At 55.6% G+C, this 27,701-nt stretch overlaps 1 protein-coding gene across 1 annotated transcript; it reads right to left on the minus strand.

Moving 5' to 3' along the window:
- Positions 1-1,674: 1,674 nt before the first annotated feature.
- Positions 1,675-27,676, minus strand: LOC309585848 (B-cell receptor CD22-like; the record flags this gene model as incomplete). Its single annotated transcript, XM_082303680.1, has 14 exons — positions 1,675-1,845; positions 3,579-3,636; positions 4,776-4,828; positions 4,901-4,961; positions 5,091-5,099; positions 9,291-9,390; positions 10,003-10,266; positions 12,310-12,579; positions 15,816-16,094; positions 17,813-17,898; positions 17,944-18,085; positions 22,619-22,936; positions 26,889-27,248; positions 27,517-27,676. The coding sequence occupies 14 exons, from the start codon at positions 27,674-27,676 to the stop codon at positions 1,675-1,677; spliced, it is 2,331 nt and encodes a 776-aa protein (XP_082159806.1).
- Positions 27,677-27,701: the final 25 nt, after the last annotated feature.

A 27,701-nucleotide genomic window follows, 5' to 3' on the forward strand; every position in this document is an offset into this window, starting at 1 on the left:
TCATCGCCAAAACCCCCCAAAATCGAGACCCTGAAACTTCCCCAAACTCCCCCGAGTTCCCCCAAAATCGGGGTCTCTCCCCGCCCTAAAACAACCCCAAAATTGACCCCAAAATCCCCCCAAACTCCCCCAAAATCGGGGTCTCTCCTCCCCCAAAACCCCCCCAAAATCGAGACCCTGAAACTTCCCCAAACTCCGCCGAGTCCCCCTAAAATCCACCCCCAAAACCCCCCTAAAAAACCCAAATTTGGCCCAAAACCCCCCCCCCCCAACTCCCTCGAGCCCCCCACAAAATCGGGGTCTCTTCCCGCCCTAAAACAACCCCAAAATTGACCCCAAAATCCCCCCAAACTCCCCCAAAATCGGGGTCTCTTTCCCCCAAATACCCCCCTAAAATTCAAGCCCCAAACCCCCCAAAAAAACCCCAAATCGAGCCCCCCAAACCCCCCCAAACTCCGCCAAGTCCCCACAAAATCGACCCCCAAAACCCCCCTAAAAAACCCCAAATCGAGCCCCCCAAACCCCCCAAACTCCCCCGAGCCCCCCCCCAATGACCCAATTAACCTTTTAATGAACGAGGATTTTATTGGGGGCGGCGCTGTGTCCCCAAAATGACCCAAAATGGCCCAAAATGACCCCAAAATGGTCCAAAATGACCCCAAAATGGCCCCAAAGTGTCTCAAAATGGCCCCAAAATGGCCCCAAAATGTCCCCAAGGTGCCCTCAAAATGGCCCCAAAGTGTCCCCAAAGTGTCCCAAAATGTCCCCAAATGGTCCCCAAATGTCCCCAAATGGTCCCCAAATGGCCCAAAATGTCCCAAAATGGCCCCAAGGTGTCCTCAAAATGGCCCCAAAGTGTCCCCAGTGTCCCAAAATGGCCCAAAATGGCCCCAAAGTGTCCCAAAATGGCCCCAAAATGGTCCCAAAATGGTCCCAAAATGTCCCCAAATGGCCCAAAATGTCCCAAAATGGCCCCAAGGTGTCCTCAAAATGGCCCCAAGGTGTCCCCAAAGTGTCCCAAAATGGCCCCAAAGTGTCCCAAAATGGCCCCAAAGTGTCCCCAAATGGTCCCAAAATGTCCCCAAATGGTCCCAAAATGTCCCCAAGGTGTCTCCAGGGTGTCCTCAGGTGCCCCCAGGTGTGCCCAGGTGTCCTCAGGTGCCCCCAGGTGTGCCCAGGTGTGCCCAGGTGTTCCCTGTGATGTCCCCCAGGTGCCCCCCAAGTGTCTCCAGGTGTCCCTGAGGTGTCCCCAGCTGTGCCCAGGTGTCGCCCAGGTGCCCCCAGGTGCCCCCAGGTGAGCCCAGATGTCCCCAGGTGCCCCCAGGTGTGCCCAGGTGTGCCCAGGTGAGCCCAGGTGCCCCCAGGTGTCCCCCAGCTGTGCCCAGGTGTGCCCAGGTGTGCCCTCAGCCCCGCAACGCCGTGTACTCTACGCTGTCCCCCTGTGCCCAGGTGTGCCCAGGTGCCCCCATCCCCCCAGGTGTGCCCAGGTGCCCCCAGGTGTGCCCAGGTGTGCCCAGGTGTGCCTGTGATGTCCCCAGGTGTCCCCAGGTGTCCCCATCCCCCCCAGGTGCCCCCAGGTGTCCCCAGGTGTGCCCAGGTGTGCCCAGGTGCCCCCAGGTGCCCCCATCCCCCCCAGGTGCCCCCAGGTGTGCCCAGCTGTGCCCAGCTGTGCCCTCAGCCCCGCAGCGCCGCGTACTCCACGCTGTCCCCCCGTGCCCGAGGTGGCCCCGAGGTGGCCCCGGGCGGTGGCCCCGGGCCGGGCAGGGCCAGAGCCGCGTACACCAAGGACCCCTCCCCCTCCCCCTCGCCGGGGGCGACGTTCTCGTAGTCGGGAGCCTCGGGGGCCTGGGGGAAAAACGGGGGAAATCGGGAAAAATCGGGGGAAATGGGGAAAAAATGGGGGAAATGGGGGAAAATTGGGGGAATGGGGAAAATTGGGAAATGGGGAAAAATGGGGGAAATGGGGAAAATTGGGAATTGGGAAAAGTTGGGGGGAAATGGGGAAAATTGGGGGGAATGGGAAAAGTTGGGGGAAATGGGGAAAATTGGGGGAAATGGGGAAAATTGGGAAATGGGAAAAGTTGGGGGGAAATGGGGAAAATTGGGGGAATGGGGAAAAGTTGGGGGAAATGGGGAAAATTGGGAAATGGGGAAAATTGGGGAAATGGGGAAAATGGGGGAAATGGGGAAAAACGGGGGAAATGGGGAAAATTGGGGGAAATGGGGAAAATTGGGGGAAATGGGGAAAAATGGGAAATGGGGAAAAACGGGGGAAATGGGGAAAATTGGGGGAAATGGGGAAAATTGGGGGAAATGGGGAAAAAAAGGGGGAAATGGGGAATATTGGGGAAAATGGGGGAAAATTGGGGGAATGGGGAAAAATGGGGGAATGGGGAAAATTGGGAAATGGGGAAAAATGGGGGAATGGGGAAAATTGGGAATTGGGGAAAAAATGGGGGAAATGGGGAAAATTGGGAATTGGGGAAAAAATGGGGGAAATGGGGAAAATTGGGGGAAATGGGGAAAATTGGGGGAAATGGGGAAAAAAAGGGGGAAATGGGGAATATTGGGGAAAATGGGGGAAAATTGGGGGAATGGGGAAAAATGGGGGAATGGGGAAAATTGGGAAATGGGGAAAAATGGGGGAATGGGGAAAATTGGGAATTGGGGAAAAAATGGGGGAAATGGGGAAAATTGGGAATTGGGGAAAAAATGGGGGAAATGGGGAAAAATGGGGGAAATGGGGAAAATTGGGAATTGGGAAAAGTTGGGGAGAAATGGGGAAAATTGGGGGAAATGGGGGAAAAAAGGGGGAAATGGGGAAAAATTGGGGAAAATGGGGGAAATTGGGGGAAATCGGGAAAAATTGGGGGGAAACGGGGGAGTGGGGGGGAAATCAGGAAAAATGGGGGAAATTGGAGAAAACTTCGGGGAAATTGGGGAGAATTGGGGGAAAAATGGGGGAAATTGGGAAAATGGGGGGGAAATGGGGAAAATGGAGAAAAATGGGTGAAAAAATGGGGGAATTGGGGGAAATTGGGGGAAATTTGGAGAAATGGGGGAAATTGGGGAAAATGGGGAAAATGGGGGGAAATTGGGGGGAAATGGGGGGAAATGGGGGGAAATGGAGGGGGAAAATGGGGGAAATCAGGAAAAATTGGGGAAAATGGGGGAAAATTGGGGGAAATGGGGAAAATTGGGGAAAAATGAGAGAAAAATGGGGGAAATTAGGAAAAAATGGGGAAAAATCAGGGGAAAAGGGGGGAATTGGGGGGAATTGGGGGGAAAATGGGAAAAAATGGGGGAAATTGGGGAAAATTGGGGAAAATTGGGAGAAATGGGGGAAATGGGGGAAAATTGGGGGGAAATTGGGGGGAAATTGGGGGGAAATGGGAGAAAAATGGGGGGAAATGGGGGGAAAATGGGAGAAAATGGGGGAAATTGGGGAAAAATGGGGAGAAATTGGGAGAAAGTGGGGGAAATTGGGAAAAAATTGGGGAAATGGGGGAATGTTGGGGAAAAAGGGGGGAAATGGGGGGAAATGGGGAATTTGGGGCCATTTGGGGCCATTTGGTGACCTGGGCGGGGGCAGCGCCGGTCCTGAGCACGGTGTAGAGCACGGCGGTGTCAGCCGGCCTGGGGGAGGGGCGAGAAGGGGACAAAAATGGGACAAAAAGTGACAAAAAGGGACAAAAGGTGACAAAATGGGAGGAAAAGGGACAAAATTGGATGAAAGGTGACAAAAAAGGGACAAAAAGGGACAAAAAGTGACAAAATGGGACAAAAAAGGGACAAAAAGGGGACCAAAAAAGGACAAAAAGGGACAGAAAAAGGACAAAAGGTGACAAAAAAGGACAAAAAGGGACAAAAAGGGACAGAAAGGGACAGAAATGGGACAAAAGGTGACAAAAAAGGACAAAAGGTGACAAAAAGGGACAGAAAGGGACAGAAATGGGACAAAAGGTGACAAAATGGGGCTAAAGGTGACAGAAATGGGACAAAAAGGGACAAAAGGGGACAACAAGGGACAAAATGGGACAGAAAAGGGACAGAAAAAGGACAAAAAGGGACAGAAAGGGACAGAAAGGGACAGAAAGGGACAGAAAAAGGACAAAAGGTGACGAAAAAAGGACAAAAGGTGACAAAAAGGGACAAAAGGTGACAAAAGGTGACAGAAAAGGACAAAAGGTGACAAAAAGGGACGAAAAAGGGACGAAAGGTGACAGAAAAGGACAAAAAGAGACAAAATGGGACAAAAGGTGACAAAAAGAGACAAAATGGGACAAAAAAGTGACAAAAAGGGACAGAAAGGGACAGAAAGGGACAGAAGGTGACAGAAAGGGACAAAAAGGTGACAAAAAGGTGACAAAAAGGGACAAAAAGGGACAAAAAGGGACAAAAAGGGACAAAAAGGGACAGAAAAGGACAAAAAGAGACAAAATGGGACAAAAGGTGACAAAAAGAGACAAAATGGGACAAAAAGGGACAAAGGGGACAAAAGGGGACAAAAGGGGACAAAAGGGGACAGAAAAGGGACAAAAAGGGACAAAAAGGGACAAAAAGGGACAGAAAAAGGTCAAAAAGATGACGAAAAAAGGACAAAAGGTGACAAAAAGGGACAAAAGGTGACAAAATGGGACAAAAGGTGACAAAATGGGACAAAAAGGGACGAAAGGTGACAAAAAAGGACAAAACGGGACAGAAAAGGGACAGAAAAGGTCAAAAAAGGGACAAAGGGTGACAAGGGGGTGACACAGGGGTGGGGGAGGGGTTACCTGCTCGAGGCCTCCGAGGGCTCCGGTGCCACCGCGGGAGGGTCCCGGGGGGGCTGCGGGGACAAGGAGGGGACGCTGAGGGTGGGGGAGGGGCGGGGAGGGGCAGGGAGGGGGAGGGGCGGCACCTGGCGATGGCGGCGGTAGAAAGTTCTGGAAGGCGGCGAGTCCGGGGGGGGCCGGAGGCACCTGAAGGGACGGCGGGGACACCTCGGGGGGGGGGGCCGAGATGCACCCGGGAGCCTCCAAAATTCACCCAGAGCCCCCCAAAATGCACCGGAGGCACCCAAAATGCACCCAGAACACCCCAAAATGTACCTGAGGCACCTAAAATGCACCCGGAAACACCCAAAATGCACCCAGAGCTGCCCAACATTCACCCAGAACACCCCAAAATGCACCTGAGGCACCCAAAATTCACCCAGAGCTGCCCAAAATTCACCCAGAACCCCCCAAAATTCAGCCAGAACCACCCAAAATGCACCTGAGGCACCCAAAATGCACCTGAGGCACCCAAAATTCAGCCAGGACCCCCCAAAATGCACCCGAGGCACCCAAAATGCACCAGAGGCACCCAAAACTCAACCAGAACCCCCCAAAATGCACCCGAGGCACCCAAAATTCACCCAGGACCACCCAAAATGCACCCGGAAACACCCAAAATTCAACCAGAACCATCCAAAATTCACCTGAGGCACCCAAAATTCACCTGAACATCCCAAAATGTACCCAGAACCACCCAAAATTCAACCAGAACCACCCCAAAATGTACCTGAGGCACCCAAAATTCACCTGGGACCACCCAAAATGCACCGAAGGCACCCAAAATGCACCCAGAACCACCCCAAAATGCACCTGAGGCACCCAAAATTCACCTGAGGCACCCAAAACGCACCCAGAACGGCCAAAAATTCACCTGAGGCACCCAAAATTCAACCAGAACTCCCCAAAATTCAACCAGAACCCCCCAAAATGCACCCGAGGCACCCGAAAATGCACCCAGAAACACCCAAAATTCACCGGAGGCACCCAAAATTCACCCAGAATCCCCCCAAATTCACCTGAAACCCCCGAAAATGCAACTGGGACCGCCCAAAATTCACCCAGAACCCTCAAAATGCACCCAGAACCCCCCCCCAATTTCACCCCAAATTCCCCCAAATTCACCCGAAACCCCCCCAAATTCACCCAAAACCCCCCAAATTCACCCAGAACCCTCCCAAAATTCACGTGGGACCCCCCCAAATTCACCCGAACCTCCCCAAAATTCACCCAGAACCCCCCAAATTCACCCAAAACCCCCCAAATCCACCAGAAACCCCCCCAAATTCACCTGGGGGATCCCAAAATCCACCCGGAACCCCCCCAAATCCACCCGAAACCCCCCCAAATTCACCCGAAACCCCCCAAAATTCACCTGAGGCACCCAAATGCACCCGAAACCCCCCCAAACCACCCGAACCCCCCCCAAATTCACCTGGGGGATCCCAAAATCCACCCGAACCCCCCCCAAATCCACCCGAACCCCCCCCAAATTCACCCGAAACCCCCCTAAATCCACCCGGAACCCCCCCAAATCCACCTGGGACCCCCCAAAATTCACCTGAGGCACCCAAAATCCGCCCATAACCCCCCCAAATCCACCTGAAACCCCCTCAAATCCACCTGGGACCCCCCAAAATCCACCTGGGGGATCCCAAAATCTACCCGAAACCCCCCCAAATCCACCTGGGACCCCCCAAATTCACCTGAAATCCCCCCAAATCCACCTGGGACCCCCCAAATCCACCCGAAACCCCCCAAATTCACCCGGAACCCCCCAAAATTCACCTGAGGCACCCAAATTCACCCGAAACCCCCCAAATCCACCCGAAACCCCCCCAAATCCACCTGGGACCCCCCAAATCCACCCGAAACCCCCCCAAATCCACCTGGGACCCCCCAAAATTCACCTGAGGCACCCAAAATCCGCCCATAACCCCCCCAAATCCACCCGGGACCCCCCAAATCCACCCGAAACCCCCCCAAATCCACCTGGGGGATCCCAAAATCCACCCGAAACCCCCCCAAATTCACCTGGGGGATCCCAAAATCCACCCGAAACCCCCCAATTCCACCTGGGACCCCCCAAATCCACCCGAAACCCCCCCAAATCCACCTGGGGGATCCCAAAATCCACCCGAAACCCCCCCAAATCCACCCGAACCCTCCCAAATTCACCCGGAACCGCCCCCAAATCCACCTGGGACCCCCCAAATGCACCCGAAACCCCCCAAATCCACCAGAAACCCCCCCAAATCCACCTGGGACCCCCCAAATCCACCCGAAACGCCCCAAATTCACCCGGAACCCCCCAAAATTCACCTGAGGCACCCAAATGCACCCGAAACCCCTCAAATCCACCAGAAACCCCCCCAAATCCACCCGAAACCCCCCCAAATTCACCTGGGGGATCCCAAAATCCACCCGAAACCCCCCCAAATTCACCTGGGGGATCCCAAAATCCACCCGAAACCCCCTCAAATCCACCCGAAACCCCCCAAAATTCACCTGAGGCACCCAAAATCCGCCCATAACCCCCCCAAATCCACCTGGGACCCCCCAAAATTCACCTGAGGCACCCAAAATCCGCCCATAACCCCCCCAAATCCACCCGGGACCCCCCAAATCCACCCGAAACCCCCCCAAATCCACCTGGGGGATCCCAAAATCCACCCGAAACCCCCCCAAATTCACCTGGGGGATCCCAAAATCCACCCGAAACCCCCCAATTCCACCTGGGACCCCCCAAATCCACCCGAAACCCCCCCAAATCCACCTGGGGGATCCCAAAATCCACCCGAAACCCCCCCAAATCCACCCGAACCCTCCCAAATTCACCCGGAACCGCCCCCAAATCCACCTGGGACCCCCCAAATGCACCCGAAACCCCCCCAAATTCACCTGGGGGATCCCAAAATCCACCCGAAACCCCCCCAAATCCACCCGAAACCCCCCAAAATTCACCTGAGGCACCCAAAATCCGCCCATAACCCCCCCAAATCCACCCGAAACACCCCAAATTCACCTGGGACCCCCCAAATCCACCCGAAACCCCCCCAAATCCACCTGGGACCCCCCAAATTCACCCGAAACCCCCCCAAATCCACCCGAACCCCCCCTAAATCCACCTGGGGGATCCCAAAATCCACCCGAAACCCCCCCAAATCCACCCGAACCCTCCCAAATTCACCCGGAACCCCCCCCAAATCCACCTGGGACCCCCCAAATCCACCCGAAACCCCCCAAATCCACCCGAAACCCCCCCAAATTCACCTGAGGCACTCAAAATCCACCCATAACCCCCCCAAATCCACCCGAAACACCCCAAATTCACCTGGGACCCCCCAAATCCACCCGAAACTCCCCCAAATTCACCTGGGGGACCCCCAAATCCACCCGAAACTCCCCCAAATTCACCTGGGGGATCCCAAAATCCACCCGAAACCCCCTCAAATCCACCCGAAACCCCCCAAAATTCACCTGAGGCACCCAAAATCCGCCCATAACCCCCCCAAATCCACCCGAAACACCCCAAATTCACCTGGGACCCCCCAAATCCACCCGAAACTCCCCCAAATTCACCTGGGGGACCCCCAAATCCACCCGAAACCCCCCCAAATCCACCTGGGACCCCCCAAATGCACCCGAAACCCCCCCAAATTCACCTGGGGGATCCCAAAATCCACCCGAAACCCCCCCAAATTCACCTGAGGCACCCAAAATCCGCCCATAACCCCCCCAAATCCACCCGAAACACCCCAAATTCACCTGGGACCCCCCAAATCCACCCGAAACCCCCCCAAATCCACCTGGGGGATCCCAAAATCCACCCGAACCCCCCCCAAATCCACCCGAACCCTCCCAAATTCACCCGGAACCCCCCCCAAATCCACCTGGGACCCCCCAAATCCACCCGAAACCCCCCAAAATTCACCTGAGGCACCCAAAATCCGCCCATAACCCCCCCAAATCCACCCGAAACACCCCAAATTCACCTGGGACCCCCCAAATCCACCCGAACCCCCCTCAAATCCACCTGGGACCCCCCAAATCCACCCGAAACACGTCCAAATCCACCCGAACCCCCCCTAAATCCACCTGGGGGATCCCAAAATCCACCCGAAACCCCCCCAAATCCACCTGGGACCCCCCAAATCCACCCGGAACCCCCCCAAATCCACCTGGGACCCCCCAAATCCACCCGAAACCCCCCCAAATCCACCTGGGACCCCCCAAATGCACCCGAAACCCCCCCAAATTCACCTGGGGGATCCCAAAATCCACCCGAAACCCCCCCAAATCCACCCGACACCCCCCCAAATCCACTTGGGACCCCCCCAAAATCCCCCTGGGACCCCCCAAATTCACCCGGGACCCCCCAAATCCACCCGAAACCCCCCCAAATCCACCCGGGACCCCCTCCCAGCCCCCCCCCCCGGGGGGTGTGGCCGGGGTGGGGGAGGGGCCGGGGCTCACCTGCGCCGCGCGTGCCAGCCCAGCCCCCCCAGGGCCAGCGCGAGGCCGAGCCCCAGGGAGAGCCCCAGGAGAGCCCGGCGGAGCTGGGTGGTCCTGGAGGCTGCGGGGGGAGGGGGCAGTGGGCAGGGGGCACCGGGGGCACCGGGGGAGGGGGCAGCTGGGGGGCACCTGTGGGGAGGGGGAACCTGGGGAGCACCTGGGGGGCACCTGTGGGGAGGGGGCACCTGGGGGGAGGGGGCACCTGGGGGGAGGGGGCACCTGGGGGGCACCTGGGGGGCACCTGTGGGGAGGGGGCACTTGGGGAGGGGGCAGCTGGGGGGGAGGGGGAACCTGGGGAGGGGCTCCAAGGGTGTCCCAGTATCCCCCCAGTATCCTCCAGTGAACCCCAGGGAGGGTCCCAGTCCCTCCCAGTCCCTCCCAGTGCCCTCCCAGTGCCCTCCCAGTCTCCCCAGAGAGGGTCCCAGTCCCTCCCAGTGCCCCCCAATCCCCTCCCAGTACCCCCCAGTTGCCCAGCGCTCTCCCAGTCCCTCCCAATTCCCCCCAAATCCCCTCCCAGTCCCCTCCCAGTCCCTCCCAGTATCTCCCAGTCCCCTCCCAGTGCCCCCCAGTCCCACCCAATCCCCTCCCAGTCCCTCCCAGTCCCTCCCAATCCCCTCCCAGTCCCTCCCAGTCCCCCCCCAATCCCCTCCCAGTCCCCCCCAGTCCCACTCACGCCGCACGCTGATGGCCACCTCGGCCGAGTCGCCGCTGCCCGCGGTGTTGGTGGCCCGGCAGCGGTAGCGGCCCGAGTGCGAGGGGGCGACCCCCGGCAGCCGCCGCAGCCCCCCGGGGGTGCCCCCCAAGCTGCGGCCCCCCCGGAACCACTCGAAGGCGTGGGGGGGGGGCCGGGCGGCCGCGAGGCACCGCAGGGTCAGCGCCGAGCCCTCGGCCACCGCTGGCCCCTCGGCCACCTCCAGCAGCACCGCCCGCGGCGCGTCTGGGGGGGCACGGGGGGGTTAGCGGGGTCTGGGGGGAGTTTTGGGGGAGTTTAGGGGGTCCTGGGGGTGTCTGGGGGGGGTTTGGGGAGTCCTGGGGGGGTTTAGGGGAGGTTTTGGGGGGGTTTGGGGGGTCTGGGGGGGTTTAGGGGGGTCCTGGGGGGGTTTTGGGAGGTTTTAGGGGGGTCTGAGGGGGTCTGGGGGGAGTTTTGGGGGAGTTTAGGGGGTCCTGGGGGTGTCTGGGGGGGGTTTTGGGGAGTCCTGGGGGGGTTTAGGGGAGGTTTTGGGGGGGTTTGGGGGGTCTGGGGGGGTTTAGGGGGGTCCTGGGGGGGGGTTGGGGAGGTTTTGGGGGGGGTTGGGGGGTCTGGGGGGGTTTAGGGGGGTCCTGGGGGGGTCTGGGGGAGGTTTTAGGGGGGTTTGGGGGGTCTGGGGTGGGGGTTGGGGAGGTTTTGGGGGGGTCTGAGGGGGTCTGGGGGAGTTTTGGGGGAGTCCTGGGGGGGTTTTGGGAGGTTTTAGGGGGGTCGGAGGGGGTCTGGGGGGGTTTTGGGAGGTTTAGGGGGTCCTGGGGGCGTCTGGGGGGGGTTTGGGGAGTCCTGGGGGGTTTAGGGGAGGTTTGGGGGGGTCGGAGGGGGTCTGGGGGGGTTTAGGGGGATCCTGGGGGGGTTTTGGGAGGTTTGGGGGGGGTCTGGGGGGGTTTAGGGGGGTCCTGGGGGGGTTTTGGGAGGTTTTTGGGGGGTTTGGGGAGTCCTGGGGGGGTTTAGGGGAGGTTTTGGGGGGGTCGGAGGGGGTCTGGGGGGGTTTAGGGGGGTCCTGGGGGGGTTTTGGGAGGTTTTAGGGGGGTTTGGGGGGTCTGGGGTGGGGGTTGGGGAGGTTTTGGGGGATCTGAGGGGGTCTGGGGGAGTTTTGGGGGAGTCCTGGGGGGGTTTTGGGGAGGTTTTAGGGGGGTCGGAGGGGGTCTGGGGGGGTTTAGGGGGGTCCTGGGGGGGTTTAGGGGAGGTTTTGGGGGGGTCTGAGGGGGTCTGGGGGGGTTTAGGGGGAGTCCTGGGGGGATTTTGGGAGGTTTTGGGGGGGTCTGAGGGGGTCTGGGGGGGTTTTGGGGGAGTTTAGGGGGTCCTGGGGGCGTCTGGGGGGGGTTTGGGGAGTCCTGGGGGGGTTTAGGGGAGGTTTTGGGGGGGTCTGAGGGGGTCTGGGGGGGTTTAGGGGGAGTCCTGGGGGGATTTTGGGAGGTTTTGGGGGGGTCTGAGGGGGTCCTGGGGGGTCTGGGGGGGTTTTAGGGGGGTCTGGGGGGGCGGGGGGGGTTTAGAGGGGTCTGGGGGGGTTTTGGGGGTTTTGGGGAGGTTTTGGGGGGGTTTAGGGGTGGTTTTGGGGGGGTCTGAGGGGGTCTGGGGGGGTTTTGGGGGGTCCTGGGAGTGTCCCGGGGGATTTTGGGGGTCCCAGGGGGGTCTAAGGGGATTTTGGGGGTCCCGAGAGGGATTTGGAGGGGTCCCAGCGGTGTCTGAGAGGCTTTTTTGGGGGTCCCAGGGGTGTGAGGGGATTTTTAGGGGGTCCTGGGGGAGTCTGGGGGGATTTTTGGGGGGTCCTGGGGGGGTCTGAGGGGATTTTGGGTGGTGCCAGGGGTGTCTGAGGGGGTGGGGGGTGGGGGCTTTTGGGGGGGTCCCGGGGGTCGGGGACCTTTTTTTGGGTTCTTTTGTTGTTTTTTTGGGGGGATCTTTTTGAGATTTTCGGGGGCATTTTTTGGGGGGGGATCTTTTGGGTTTTTTTGGGGGGGGGATTTTTGGGGTCCTTTTGTTGTTTCTTGGGTTTTTTTTTTTTGTGGGTGGATCTTTCTGAGATTTTCGGGGGCATTTTTTGGGGGGGAATCTTTTGGGGGGTTTTTTTGGGGGGGAGGATTTTTTTGGGATATTTCTTTTGGGGTTTTTTTTTGGGGGGGGGCTTTTTTTCGTGTTTTTTTTTTTTTTAAATTTCGGGGAGGGGGATTTTTTTTTCCTGGGGGGGGTGGGGAGGGGTCTCAGGGGTCTCTCTCCCCTCCCCTCCCCCACACTCACAGTGCACCTCCAGCCTCAGGGGGGGGCTCCTCGTCACCCCCCCCTCGTTGCGAGCCTCGCACAGGTAAAGCCCCGCGTCCGTGGGGGAGGGGCCGGGCAGGAGCAGCTCGGGGGCGTGGTCAGCGAGGCCACGCCCATCCTTCAGCCAGGTGAACCTCACCTGGGGGGGCTCCGAGGGTCCCACCTGGCAGCGGAGCCGCACCGGGCCCGCCCCGGCCAGGACGGGACCCCCGCCCGGGCTCTGCAGCACCCGCACGGACTGGGGGGGGTCTGCGGGAGAGGGGCGGCAACGGGGTTAAAAAATCCCCCCGAAATCCACCCGAAATCCCGCCTGAAATCGTCCCGAAATCCCCCCGAAATCCCGCCTGAAATCGTCCCGAAATCACCCCGAAATCCACCCGAAATCCCGCCTGAAATCCCCCCGAAATCCACCCGAAATCCCGCCTGAAATCCACCCCAAATCCCCCCGAAATCCACCCGAAATCCCGCCTGAAATCTCCCCAAATCCCCCCGAAATCCCCCCGAAATCCACCCCAAATCCCGCCTGAAATCGTCCCGAAATCCCCCCGAAATCCCCCCGAAATCCCCCCGAAATCCCCCCGAAATCCCCCCGAAATCCACCCCAAATCCCGCCTGAAATCGTCCCGAAATCCCCCCGAAATCCCCCCGAAATCCCCCCGAAATCCCCCCGAAATCCACCCCAAATCCCGCCTGAAATCGTCCCGAAATTCCCCCGAAATTCCCCCGAAATCCCGCCTGAAATCCCCCCGAAATCCCCCCGAAATCCACCCCAAATCCCGCCTGAAATCGTGCCGAAATCACCCCGAAATCCCCCTGAAATCTCCCCCAAATCCACCCGAAATCCCGCCTGAAATCGTCCCAAAATCACCCCGAAATCGCCCCAAAATCCTCCCCCAAATCCTCCCCAAAATCCCCCCCGAAATCCTCCTCAAATCCTCCCCAAATCCACCTGAAATCGTCCCAAAATCACCCCCAAATCCCCCCGAAATCTTCCCAAAATCCACCCGAAATCCTCCCCAAAATCCCGCCTGAAATCGCCCCAAAATCCTCCCCCAAATCCTCCCCAAAATCCACCCCAAATCCCCCCGAAATCCCGCCCCAAATCCCCCCTAAAATTCCCCCAAATCCTCCCCAAAATCGTCCCGAAATCCCCCCGAAATTTCCCCCCACATCCTCCCCAAAATCCACCCCAAATCCGCCCGAAATCGTCCCAAAATCACTCCGAAATCTCCGCCCAAATCCACCCGAAATCCTCCCAAAATCCCGCCCTGAAATCCTCCTCAAATCGTCCCAAAATCCCCCGAAATTGTCCCCAAAATCCCCCCGAAATCGTCCAAAAATCCCCCCGAAATCTCCCCCCAAATCCTCCTCAAAATCCCCCCAAATCCCCCCAAAATCTCCCCTAAATTCCCCCAAAATCCCCCCAAAATTCCCCCAAAGTGTGGCGATTTTGGGGGGATTTGGGATGGATTTTGGGGGGAATTTGGGGGAATTTGGGGAGGATTTAAAGGGGATTTGGGGGGAGATTTTGGGGCGATTTTGGGGTGATTTGAGGAGAGATTTGGGGGAATTTTCGGGGGATTTTGGGGGATTTGGGGGGAGATTTTGGGGAGATTTTGGGGGGATTTGAGGTGAGATTTTGGGGGGATTTTGGGGGGATTTGGGGTGAGATTTTGGGGAGGATTTGGGGAGAGATTTTGGGGGGATTTGGGAGAATTCGAGGTGAGATTTGGGATGAGATTTTGGGGAGATTTTGGGGGGATTTTGGGAGGATTCGAGGTGAGATTTTGGGGTGATTTGGGGGAATTTTGGGGCGCTTTTGGGGAGGATTTGAGGAGAGATTTTGGGGGGAATTTGGGGAGGATTGGGGTGAGATTTTGGGGCGATTTGGGGGAGATTTTGGGGCAATTTTGAGGCGACTTCAGGTGAGATTTTGGGGGATTTCAGGTGAGATTTTGGGGGGATTTTGGGGCCATTCCAGGTGAGATTTTGGGGCCATTTTGAGGGGGTTTTCAGGTGAGATTTTGGGGCGATTTCCGGTGAGATTTTGGGGCCATTTTGGGGAGATTTTGGGGCCATTTCAGGTGAGATTTTGGGGGATTTTTGGGCCATTTTGGGGCCATTTTGGGGCGATTTCCAGTGAGATTTTGGGGCCATTTTGCGGCCATTTTGGGGCCATTTGAGGTGAGATTTTGGGAGCCATTTTGGGGCGATTTCCGGTGAGATTTTTGGGCCATTTCGGGGCCATTTCAGGTGAGATTTTGGGGCCCATTTTGGGGCCATTTTGGGGAGATTTTGGGGCCATTTTGGGGAGATTTTGGGGGCCATTTTGGGGAGATTTTGGAGCCATTTTGGGGCGATTTCCGGTGAGATTTTGGGGCCATTTAGGGGCCATTTCAGGTGAGATTTTGGGGCCATTTTGGGGCCATTTTGGGGTGATTTCTGGTGAGATTTTGGGGAGATTTTTGAGCCATTTTGGGGAGATTTCCGGTGAGATTTTGGGGCCATTTTGGGGCCATTTGAGGTGAGATTTTGGGGCCCATTTTGGGGCCATTTTGGGGAGATTTTGGGGGCCATTTTGGGGTGATTTTTGGGCCATTTTGGGGCGATTTCCGGTGAGATTTTGGGGCCATTTTGGGGCCATTTTGGGGAGATATTGGAGCCATTTTGGGGCGATTTCCGGTGAGATTTTGGGGCCATTTTGGGGCCATTTCCAGTGAGCTTTTGGGGCCATTTTGGGGCCATTTTGGGGCCATTTTGGGGCGATTTTGGAGCCATTTTGGGGCAATTTCCGGTGAGATTTTGGGGCCATTTTGGGGGCCATTTTGGGGCGATTTCCGGTGAGATTTTGGGGCCATTTTGGGGCGATTTCCGGTGAGATTTTGGGGGCCATTTTGGGGCGATTTTGGAGCCATTTTGGGGCGATTTCCAGTGAGATTTTGGGGCCATTTTGGGGCCATTTTGGGGCCATTTCCAGTGAGCTTTTGGGGCCATTTTGGGGTCATTTTGGGGCCATTTTGGGGCGATTTTGGGGAGATTTTTGGGCCATTTTGGGGCGATTTTGGAGCCATTTTGGGGCGATTTCCAGTGAGCTTTTGGGGCCATTTTGGGGCGATTTTGGAGCCATTTCGGGGCCATTTCAGGTGAGATTTTGGGGCCATTTCGAGGCCATTTCCAGTGAGCTTTTGGGGGCCATTTTGGGGCCATTTTGGGGCGATTTTGGAGCCATTTCGGGGCCGAGGCCATTTCCAGTGAGCTTTTGGGGGCCATTTTGGGGCGATTTTGGGGCCATTTCGGGGCCATTTCAGGTGAGATTTTGGGGCCATTTCGGGGCCATTTCCGGTGAGATTTTGGGGCCATTTTGGGGCCATTTTCAGTGAGCTTTTGGGGCCATTTCGGGGCGATTTTGGGGCCGTTTCGGGGCGATTCCGGACCCACCCCACCCCTCAAAGCTCCCCTCCCCCCCGCGCCCCTCCCCCACTCACACCAGACCACCACGGGCAGGGGGGGGGAGCGCGTGGCCCCCCCCGCGTTGCGGCCCTCGCAGCCGTAGTGGCCGCCGGCCGCCGGCGTGGCCAGGAAGGTCAGCGTGTCCTCGCCGGCCGTGGGGGAGGGGTGGCCGGGGGGCGAGGGTGGGGGAGGGGTGAGCCAGCGCACGGTGGGGGAGGGGTGGGCGGCGCCCAGGAGGCAGCGCAGGGTCACTCGAGCGCCCAGCGGCGCGGGCAGAGCGGTCAGCGGGGTCACGGCCGCGCTGCGGGGGGGGTCTGCGGGGTGGGGGGAGGGGCGGGTGAGGTCGGGGTGGTGACCCCTCCCCTCCCCCTCCCCCCCCCCCCATCGCTGTGGTCAGTTTAATGCCCCCCGGTGACCCCCCGGTGACCCCCCGGTGACCCCTGAGCTCCCACTTGGCCACTTGACCCCCAGTGACTGACCTTGACCCCCAATGACCCCCAGTGACCTCTCTTGACCCCATTGACCCCCAATGACCCCATTGACCCCCAATGACCCCTTGACCCCCAATGACCCCTTGACCCCAATGACCTCCCTTGACCCCTTGACCCCCAATGACCCCAATGACCCCTTTGACCCCCAATGACCTCCCTTGACCCCAATGACCCCTTAACCCCTTGACCCCAATGACCCCATAACCCCATCGACCCCCCATGACCCCAGTGACCCCCCAGTGACCCCAATGAGCCCTTGACCTCCCAATGACCCCCATTGACCTCCCTTGACCCCCAATGACCCCAGTGACCCCAATGACCCCCTTGACCCCCAATGACCCCATTGACCCCCCAGTGACCCCAATGACCCCCTTGACCTCCCTTGACCCCAATGACCCCCCTTGACCCCTTGATCCCCCAATGACCCCTTGACCCCAGTGACCCCCAATGACCTCCTTTGACCCCTTGACTCCCAATGACCTCCCTTGACCCCTTGACCCCCCAATGACCCCTTGACCCCATGACCCCAAAGAGCCCCCAATGACCTCCCTTGACCCCAATGACCTCCCTTGACCCCCATTGACCCCCAACCCAATGACCTCCCTTGACCCTCAGTGACCCCCAATGACCCCGATTGACCCCAATGACCTCCCTTGACCCCTTGACCCCCAATGAGCTCCCTTGACCCCTTGACCCCCAATGACCTCCCTTGACCCTCAGTGACCCCCAATGACCTCCCTTGACCCCCAGTGACCCCCAATGACCCCCCGTTGACCCTCGGTGACCTCCCAATGACCCTGATTGACCCCAATGACCTCCCTTGACCCCTTGACCTCCAATGACCTCCCCTTGACCCCTTGACCCCAAGGACCTCCCTTGACCCCCAATGACCCCAATGACCCCCCTTGACCCCCCTTGACCCCCAATGACCTCCCTTGACCCTCAGTGACCTCCCAATGACCCCGATTGACCCCAATGACCTCCCCTTGACCCCTTGACCCCAAGGACCTCCCTTGACCCCCAATGACCCCAATGACCCCCCTTGACCCCTTGACCCCAAGGACCTCCCTTGACCCCCATTGACCCCCAATGACCTCCCCTTGACCCCTTGACCTCCAATGACCTCCCCTTGACCCTCAGTGACCCCCAATGACCTCCCTTGACCCCCAGTGACCCCCAATGACCCCCCGTTGACCCTCAGTGACCTCCCAATGACCCCCCTTGACCCCCAGTGACCCCAATGACCCCCCTTGACCCCTTGACCCCAAGGACCTCCCTTGACCCCCATTGACCCCCAATGACCTCCCTTGACCCCTTGATCCCCCAATGACCTCCCCTTGACCCCTTGACCCCAAGGACCTCCCTTGACCCCCATTGACCCCCAATGACCTCCCTTGACCCCTTGATCCCCCAATGACCTCCCCTTGACCCCTTGACCCCAAGGACCTCCCTTGATCCCCCAAGGACCTCCCTTGACCCCTTGATCCCCCAATGACCTCCCTTGACCCCCCCCCCCCCCGTGACCCCTTGACCCCACTCACAGAACACCTCCACGTGGGCGGGGCCGGACTCGGCCGCCCCCACGCCATTGGCCGCCCGGCAGCGATAGGCGCCGGCGTGGCCGGCCCTGATTGGCTGGAGCAGCAGCAGGTGGGCGGAGCCCGGCGCCGGCCCCTCCCCCTCGGCCAGGGGCGGGGTCAGCCAGGTGAAGGTGGGGGAGGGGTTGGCGCGGGCGTGGCAGCGCAGGGTCAGCCCCTCCCCCTCCCGGTGCGGCCCCGGGGGCGTCTCCTCCACCTGGACCTCGCGGGGGGCGTCTGGGGGAGGGGCGGGGAGCGGCCTCAGCCGGCTCGGACCGGTTCGGACCGGTGTAAACCGGTACAGACCGGAATAGACCAGTACAGACCAGTATAGACCAGTATGGAGCGGTGTAAACCAGTATGGAGTGGTGTAAACCAGTATGGAGCAGTATCAACCAGTACCAACCGGTATAAACTGGTGTAAGCTGGTGTAAACCAGTATGGACCAGTACAAACCAGTATAAACCAGTATGGACTGGTACAGACCGGTATCAACCAGTACCAACCGGTATAAACCGGTGTAAGCTGGTGTAAACCAGTATGGACCAGTACAAACCAGTATAAACCAGTATGGACTGGTACAGACCGGTATCAACCAGTACCAACCGGTATAAACCGGTGTAAGCTGGTGTAAACCAGTATAGACCAGTACAAACCAGTATAAACCAGTATGGACTGGTATAGACCAGTATCAACCAGTACCAACCGGTATAAACCGGTGTAAGCTGGTGTAAACCAGTATAGACCAGTACAAACCAGTATAAACCAGTATGGACTGGTATAGACCAGTATCAACCAGTACCAACCGGTATAAACTGGTGTAAGCTGGTGTAAACCAGTATGGACCGGTATAAACCAGTATAAACCAGTATGGACTGGTATAGACCAGTATCAACCAGTACCAACCGGTATAAACTGGTGTAAGCTGGTGTAAACCAGTATAGACCAGTACAAACCAGTATAAACCAGTATGGACTGGTATAGACCAGTATCAACCAGTACCAACCGGTATAAACTGGTGTAAGCTGGTGTAAACCAGTATAGACCAGTACAAACCAGTATAAACCAGTATGGACTGGTACAGACCGGTATCAACCAGTACCAACCACTATAAACCAGTATAAACTGGTATAAACCAGTATGGACAGGTATAGACCAGTATCAACCAGTACCAACTGGTATAAACCGGTGTAAGCTGGTGTAAACCAGTATGGACCCGTATAAACCGGTATAAACCAGTATGGACTGGAATAGACCGGTATGGAGTGATATGAACCAGTATAGACCAGTATAAGCCACTATGGACTGGTATAGACCAGTATGGAGCGATACGAACCAGTATAGACCAGTATAAACCGGTATAGACCAGTACAGACCAGTATAGGGCAGTACAGACCAGTATGGAGCGGTGTAAACCAGTATGGAGCAGTATGGACCAGTATCAACCGGTATAAACCGGTGTAAGCTGGTGTATAAACCAGTATGGACTGGTATAGACCAGTATCAACCAGTACCAACTGGTATAAACCAGTATAAACTGGTATAAACCAGTATGGACTGGTATAGACCAGTATCAACCAGTACCAACTGGTATAAACCAGTATAAACTGGTATAAACCAGTATGGACTGGTATAGACCAGTATCAACCAGTACCAACCGGTATAAACCAGTATAAACTGGTATAAACCAGTATGGACTGGTATAGACCAGTATCAACCAGTACCAACCGGTATAAACCGGTGTAAGCTGGTGTAAACCAGTATGAACCAGTGTAAACCAGTATAAACGAGTATGGACTGGTATAGACCAGTATGGAGCGATATGAACCAGTATAGACCAGTATAAACCGGTATAAACCAGTATGGACTGGCCCAAATCCCCCCCAAATCCCCCCAAATCCCCTTGAATCTCCCCCAAAATCCCCCCATACCCCCCTAAATCCCTTTGAATCCCTCCTAAATCCTCCCCAAATCCCCTTTAACCTCCCCAATACCCCCCCAATTCCCCCCAAATCCCCTTGAATCCCCCCAAAATCCCCCCAAATCCCCCAACCCCCCCAAATCTCCCCAAATCCCCTTGAATCCCCCCCAAATCTCCCCAAATTCTCCCCAAATTCCCCCCAAATCCCCTTGAATCCCACCAATCCCCCCCAAATCCCCCCTAAATCTCCCCCAAATCCCCCCAACCCCCCCATCCCCCCAATCCCCCCCAAAATCCCCCCAAATCCCCTTGAATCCCCCCCAAATCCCCCCCAAAATCCTCCCCAAATCCCCCCAAACTCCCCCAAATCCCCCCAAATCCCCTTTAACCTCCCCAAATCCCCCTCAAATCCCCTTTAACCTCCCCAAATCCTCCCCAAATCCCCTTTAACCTCCCCAAATCCCCCCCAAATCCCCCCCAAATCCCCTTTAACCTCCCCAAATCCCCTCGAATCCCCTCGAATCCCCCCCAAATCCCCCCCAAATCCCCTTTAACCTCCCCAAATCCCCTCGAATCCCCCCCAAATCCCCTTTAACCTCCCCAAATCCCCCCCAAATCCCCCCCAAATCCCCTTGAATCCCCCCAAAATCCCCCCAACCCCCCCAAATCTCCCCAAATCCCCTTGAATCCCCCCAAATCCCCCCAAATCTCCCCAAATTCTCCCCAAATTCCCCCCAAATACCCTTGAATCCCACCAATCCCCCCCAAAATCCTCCCCAAATCCCCCCAAACTCCCCCAAATCCCCCCCAAATCCCCTTTAACCTCCCCAAATCCCCCCCAAATCCCCTCGAATCCCCCCCAAATCCCCTTTAACCTCCCCACATCCCCCCCAAATCCCCTTTAACCTCCCCAAATCCCCTCGAATCCCCCCCAAATCCCCTTTAACCTCCCCAAATCCCCCCCAAATCCCTTTTAACCTCCCCAAATCCCCCCAAATCCCCTTTAACCTCCCCAAATCCCCCTCAAATCCCCTTTAACCTCCCCAAATCCCCCCCAAATCCCCTTTAACCTCCCCAAATCCCCCCCAAATCCCCTTTAACCTCCCCAAATCCCCCCCAAATCCCCTTTAACCTCCCCAAATCCCCCCCCAAATCCCCTTTAACCTCCCCAAATCCCCCCCAAATCCCTTTTAACCTCCCCAAATCCCCCCCAAATCCCCCCCAAATCCCCTTTAACCTCCCCAAATCCCCTTTAACCTCCCCAAATCCCCCCCACATCCCCCCCAAATCCCCTTTAACCTCCCCAAATCCCCCCCAAATCCCCCCCAAATCCCCTTGAATCCCCCCAAAATCCCCCCAACCCCCCCAAATCTCCCCAAATCCCCTTTAACCTCCCCAAATCCCCCCAAATCTCCCCAAATTCTCCCCAAATTCCCCCCAAATACCCTTGAATCCCACCAATCCCCCCCAAATCCCCCCCAAATCCCCCCTAAATCTCCCCCAAATCCCCCCAACCCCCCCATCCCCCCAATCCCCCCCAAATCCCCCCCAAAATCCCCTTGAATCCCCCCCAAAATCCCCCCAAATCCCCTTGAATCCCCCCCAAATCCCCCCCAAATCCCCCCAAACTCCCCCAAATCCCCCCCAAATCCCCTTTAACCTCCCCAAATCCCCTTTAACCTCCCCAAATCCCCCCCAAATCCCCTTTAACCTCCCCAAATCCCCCCCAAATCCCCAAATCCCCCCCAAATCCCCTTTAACCTCCCCAAATCCCCCCCAAATCCCACCCAAATCCCCTTTAACCTCCCCAAATTCCCCCCAAATCCCCCCCAAATCCCCTTTAACCTCCCCAAATCCCCCCCAAATCCCCCCCAAATCCCCTTTAACCTCCCCAAATCCCCCCCAAATCCCCTTTAACCTCCCCAAATCCCCCCCACATCCCCCCCAAATCCCCTTTAACCTCCCCAAATCCCCCCCAAATCCCCCCCAAATCCCCTTGAATCCCCCCAAAATCCCCCCAACCCCCCCAAATCTCCCCAAATCCCCTTTAACCTCCCCAAATCCCCCCAAATCTCCCCAAATTCTCCCCAAATTCCCCCCAAATACCCTTGAATCCCACCAATCCCCCCCAAATCCCCCCCAAATCCCCCCTAAATCTCCCCCAAATCCCCCCAACCCCCCCATCCCCCCAATCCCCCCCAAATCCCCCCCAAAATCCCCTTGAATCCCCCCCAAAATCCCCCCAAATCCCCTTGAATCCCCCCCAAATCCCCCCCAAATCCCCCCAAACTCCCCCAAATCCCCCCCAAATCCCCTTTAACCTCCCCAAATCCCCCCCAAATCCCCTTTAACCTCCCCAAATCCCCCCCAAATCCCCCCCAAATCCCCAAATCCCCCCCAAATCCCCTTTAACCTCCCCAAATCCCCCCCAAATCCCACCCAAATCCCCTTTAACCTCCCCAAATCCCCCCCAAATCCCCCCCAAATCCCCTTTAACCTCCCCAAATCCCCCCCAAATCCCCTTTAACCTCCCCAAATCCCCCCCACATCCCCCCCAAATCCCCTTTAACCTCCCCAAATCCCCCCCAAATCCCCTTTAACCTCCCCAAATCCCCCCCAAATCCCCCCCAAATCCCCCCAAATCCCCTTTAACCTCCCCAAATCCCCTCGAATCCCCCCCAAATCCCCTTTAACCTCCCCAAATCCCCTCGAATCCCCCCCAAATCCCCTTTAACCTCCCCAAACTCCCCCAAATCCCCCCCAAATCCCCTTTAACCTCCCCAAATCCCCCCCAAATCCCCTTTAACCTCCCCAAATCCCCCCCAAACGCCCCCTCCCCAGGCTCTCACATTGCACCTCCAGCCGGCGCCAGGCCCGGGCCAGGGGCTCGCCGCGCCCCCCGCGCAGGGTGCAGGTCAGGGGGGTCCCGTGGTGCTCCCAGCTCGGCTCCGCCGTCAGGAGGGACCCCAAAACCGAGGAGGGGGCGACGTCGGCGGGGGGGGGTCCCGGGGCGATGTGGGTGAGGGGGGTCTCGGCCAGGGGACCCTCCCAGGTGAGGGAGCGCGGCTCGCCCGGGCACGGGGCGGGGGCCCAGCAGGAGAAGGAGGAGAGGAGCCCCTCGGTGAGGGGGGAGGGGGGCGGCCACAGGCGGGGGGACAGGGGGGGGTCTGCGGGGGGAGAGAGATTTGGGGTGAGATGGGGAAAAAATGGGCAATAAATGGGGGGGAATGGGGAATGAATGGGGAAAATTAAAGGAGAAATGGGGAATAAATGGGGGAAAAAAGGGGATAAATGGGGAAAAAATGGGGAAAATTAAAGGAGAAATGGGGAATAAATGGGGGAAAAAAGGGGAATAAATGGGGAAAAATTGGGGAATAAATGGGGAAAATTAAAGGAGAAATGGGGAATAAATGGGGGAAAAAAGGGGAATAAATGGGGAAAAATTGGGGAAAAATTAAAGGAAAAATGGGGAATAAATGGGGGATAAATGGGGAATAAATGGGGAAAATTAAAGGAGAAATGGGGAATAAATGGGGGAAAAAAGGGGAATAAATGGGGAAAAATTGAAGGATAAATGGGGGATAAATGGGGGAAAATGGGGAATAAATGGGGAAAAATTGGGGATAAATGGGGAAAAAATGGGGGAAAATTGGGGAATAAATGGGGAAAAAATGGGAAAAAAAAGGGGAATAAATGGGGAATGAATGGGGCATAAATGGGGAAAAATTGGGGAAAAATTAAAGGAAAAATGGGGAATAAATGGGGAAAAATGGGGAATAAATGGAGCATAAATGGGAATAAATGGGGAATAAATGGGGATAAATGGGGAATAAATGGGAATAAATGGGAATAAATGGGAATAAATGGGGATAAATGGGAATAAATGGAGATAAATGGGAATAAATGGGGATAAATGGGAATAAAGGGGGGGCCCAGCAGGAGAAGGAGGAGAGGAGCCCCTCGGTGAGGGGGGAGGGGGGCGGCCACAGGCGGGGGGACAGGGGGGGGTCTGCGGGGGGAGAGAGATTTGGGGTGAGATGGGGAAAAAATGGGCAATAAATGGGGGGGAATGGGGATAGATGGGGGAAAAGTGGGGGATAAATGGGGAATGAATGGGGAAAAAGTGGGGAAAAATTGGGGAAAAATTGAAGGATAAATGGGGGAATAAATGAGGAAAATTGAAGAAAAAATGGGGAAAAAATGGGGAAAAATTGGGGAAAATTAAAGGAAAAATGGGGAATAAACGGGGAAAAAATGGGGAATAAATGGGGAAAATTAAAGGAAAAATGGGGAATAAATGGGGAATAAATGGGGAATAAATGGGAATAAACGGGAATAAATGGGGAATAAATGGGATTAAATGGGGAAAAAATGGGGAATAAATGGGGAATAAATTGGGGAATAATTGGGGAAAAATTAAAGGAAAAATGGGGAATAAATGGGAAAAATTAAAGGAAAAATGGGGAATAAATGGGGAAAAATTGGGGGAAAAATGAGGAATAAATGGGGAATAAATGGGGAATAAACGGGGAAAAATGGGGAATAAATGGGGAAAATTGAAGGAAAAATGGGGAATAAATGGGGATAAATGGGGAAAATTAAAGGAAAAATGGGGATAAAATGGGGAAAAATTGGGGGAAAAATGGGGAAAATTAAAGGAGAAATGGGGAATAAATGGGGGAAAAAAGGGGAATAAATGGGGAAAAATTGGGGAAAAATTGAAGGATAAATGGGGGAATAAATGAGGAAAATTGAAGGAAAAATGGTGAATAAGTGGGGAAAAATTGGGGGAAAAATGAGGAATAAATGGGAATAAATGGGGAAAAATTGGGGAAAAATTAAAGGAAAAATGGGGAATAAATGGGGAAAAATTGGGAAAAAATGGAGCATAAATGGGAATAAATGGGGAATTAATGGAGAATAAACGGGGATAAAATGGGGAATAAATGGGGAAAAATTGGGGAAAAATTAAAGGAAAAATGGGGAATAAATGGGGATAAATGGGGATAAATGGGAATAAATGGGGAATAAATGGGATTAAATGGGGAAAAATGGGGAAAAAATGGGGAATAAATGGGGAAAAATTGGGGAAAAATTAAAGGAAAAAAGGGGAATAAATGGGAGAAAATTAAAGGAAAAATGGGGAATAAATGGGGAAAAATTGGGGGAAAAATGAGGAATAAATGGGGAATAAACGGGGAAAAAATGGGGAATAAATGGGGAAAAATTGGGGAAAAATTGGGGAAAAATTAAAGGAAAAATGGGGAATAAATGGGGATAAATGGGGAATAAATGGGGGAAAAGGGGGAATAAATGGGGGAAAATTGGGGAGAAATTAAAGGAAAAAAGGGGAATAAATGGGAGAAAATTAAAGGAAAAATGGGGAATAAATGGGGAAAAATTGGGGGAAAAATGAGGAATAAATGGGGAATAAATGGGGAATGAACGGGGAAAAAATGGGGAATAAATGGGGGGGAAATGGGGAATAAATGGGGAAAATTAAAGGAGAAATGGGGAATAAATGGGGGAAAAAAGGGGAATAAATGGGGAAAAATTGGGGAAAAATTGAAGGATAAATGGGGAATAAATGGGGGGAAATGGGGAAAAAATGGGGAAAAATTGGGGATAAATGAGGAAAAAATGGGGGAAAATTGGGGAATAAATGGGGAAAAAATTGGGAAAAAAAGGGGAATGAATGGGGAATAAATGGGGAAAAAAGGGGAATAAATGGGGAAAAAGTGGGGAAAAATTAAAGGAAAATGGGGAAAAAATGGGGAATAAATGGGAGAAAATTAAAGGAAAAATGGGGAATAAGTGGGGAATAAATGGGGCATAAATGGGGAAAAATTGGGGAAAAATTAAAGGAAAAATGGGGAACAAATGGGGAAAAATTGGGAAAAAATGGAGCATAAATGGGAATAAATGGGGATAAATGGGAATAAATGGGGAATAAATGGGGAATAAATGGAGATAAATGGGAATAAATGGGAATAAAGGGGGGGCCCAGCAGGAGAAGGAGGAGAGGAGCCCCTCGGTGAGGGGGGAGGGGGGCGGCCACAGGCGGGGGGACAGGGGGGGGTCTGCGGGGGGAGAGAGATTTGGGGTGAGATGGGGAAAAAATGGGCAATAAATGGGGGGAATGGGGATAGATGGGGGAAAAAGTGGGGGAAAATGGGGGATAAATGGGGAAAAAGTGGGGAAAAAATGGGGAATAAATGGGGAAAAATTAAAGGATAAATGGGAGAAAATTAAAGGAAAAATGGGGAATAAATGGGGAAAAATTGGGGGAAAAATGAGGAATAAATGGGGAAAAATTGGGGAAAAATTGGGGAGAAATTAAAGGAAAAATGGGGAATAAATGGGGATAAATGGGAATAAATGGGAATAAAGGGGAATAAATGGGAATAAATGGGGATAAATGGGGATAAATGGGAATAAAGGAGGATAAATGGGAATAAATGGGAATAAACGGGAATAAATGGGAATAAATGGGATTAAATGGGGAAAAATCGGGAAAAAATGGGGAATAAATGGGGAAAAATCGGGAAAAAATGGGGAATAAATGGGGAATAAATTGGGGAAAAATTAAAGGAAAAATGGGGAATAAATGGGGAAAAATTGGGGGAAAAATGAGGAATAAATGGGGAATAAACGGGGAATAAATGGGGAATAAATGGGGAAAAATTGGGGAGAAATTAAAGGAAAAATGGGGAATAAATGGGGATAAATGGGAATAAACGGGAATAAATGGGAATAAAGGGGAATAAATGGGAATAAATGGGGATAAATGGGAATAAATGGGAATAAATGGGAATAAATGGGAATAAATGGGGATAAACGGGAATAAACGGGAATAAATGGGGAATAAATGGGATTAAATGGGGGGAAATGGGGAAAAAATGGGGAAAAATCGGGAAAAAATGGGGAATAAATTGGGGAATAAATTGGGGAAAAAAAAATGAGGAAAAAATGGGGGGGAAAACGTGGCAAAAATGGGGCAAAACCGGCGCCAAGCCGTGGCAAAAGGCGGGTACCCCGAAGAGCACGGCGAGCGGGGGCGGGGCGGCACCCAAAGGTGCCCCCCAAAAGGGGGGGTGGTCCCAAGGGGGGGGTCCCCACCTGTGACGTCGAGCGTGACCTCGTGCAGCCAGCGCAGCTCCGGGCGCGCCGCGCTCGCGGGCGCCACCTGCAGGCGCAGCCCGAAGGTGCCGCGGTGGCCGCGGGTGACGTTGGGCAGCGTCAGGTGGCAGCGGCCGCGCTCCTGCTCGCCCGCGGGCACCTGGGCCACCTGGCGGCCCCAGAAGGTGCCCGAGGCGCGGTGGAAGAGCGGCTGGTGGATCCAGGTGAGGTTGAGCACGCGGGCGCCGCGGCCCGCCTGGCACAGGTCGAGGTGGCAGCGGAAAGAGGCGCAGGTGCCCGCGGTGGCCACCCAGGCCTGGGGGCCGGACACGAGAGGGGGGCACGAGCGGGGTGGGGCACCTGAGGGGGGGTGGGGAGGGGTCAGGTGACACGGGTGGCGCGGGTGGCACGGGTGAGGGTGGCACGGGTGAGGGTGGCACGGGTGAAGGGACACAGGTGAGGGTGGCACGGGTGAAGGGACACAGGTGAGGGTGGCACGGGTGGCAGGGGTGAGGGGGCTCAGGTGAGGGTGGCACGGGTGAGGGTGGCACGGGTGGCACGGGTGACACAGGTGAGGGTGGCACGGGTGAGGGTGGTATGGGTGACGGGGCTCAGGTGAGGGTGGCACAGGTGAGGATGGCACAGGTGAGGATGGCACAGGTGACACAGGTGAGGGTGGCACGGGTGAGGGTGACACGGGTGGCACAGGTGAGGGTGGCACAGGTGAGGGGGCTCAGGTGAGGGTGGTACGGGTGACGGGGCTCAGGTGAGGGTGGCACAGGTGGCATGGGTAGCAGGGGTGGCACAGGTGAG

The sequence above is a fragment of the Coloeus monedula genome, assembly GCF_965178545.1.
Source record: "Coloeus monedula genome assembly, contig: HAP1_SCAFFOLD_613, whole genome shotgun sequence".
NCBI lineage: Eukaryota > Metazoa > Chordata > Aves > Passeriformes > Corvidae > Coloeus > Coloeus monedula.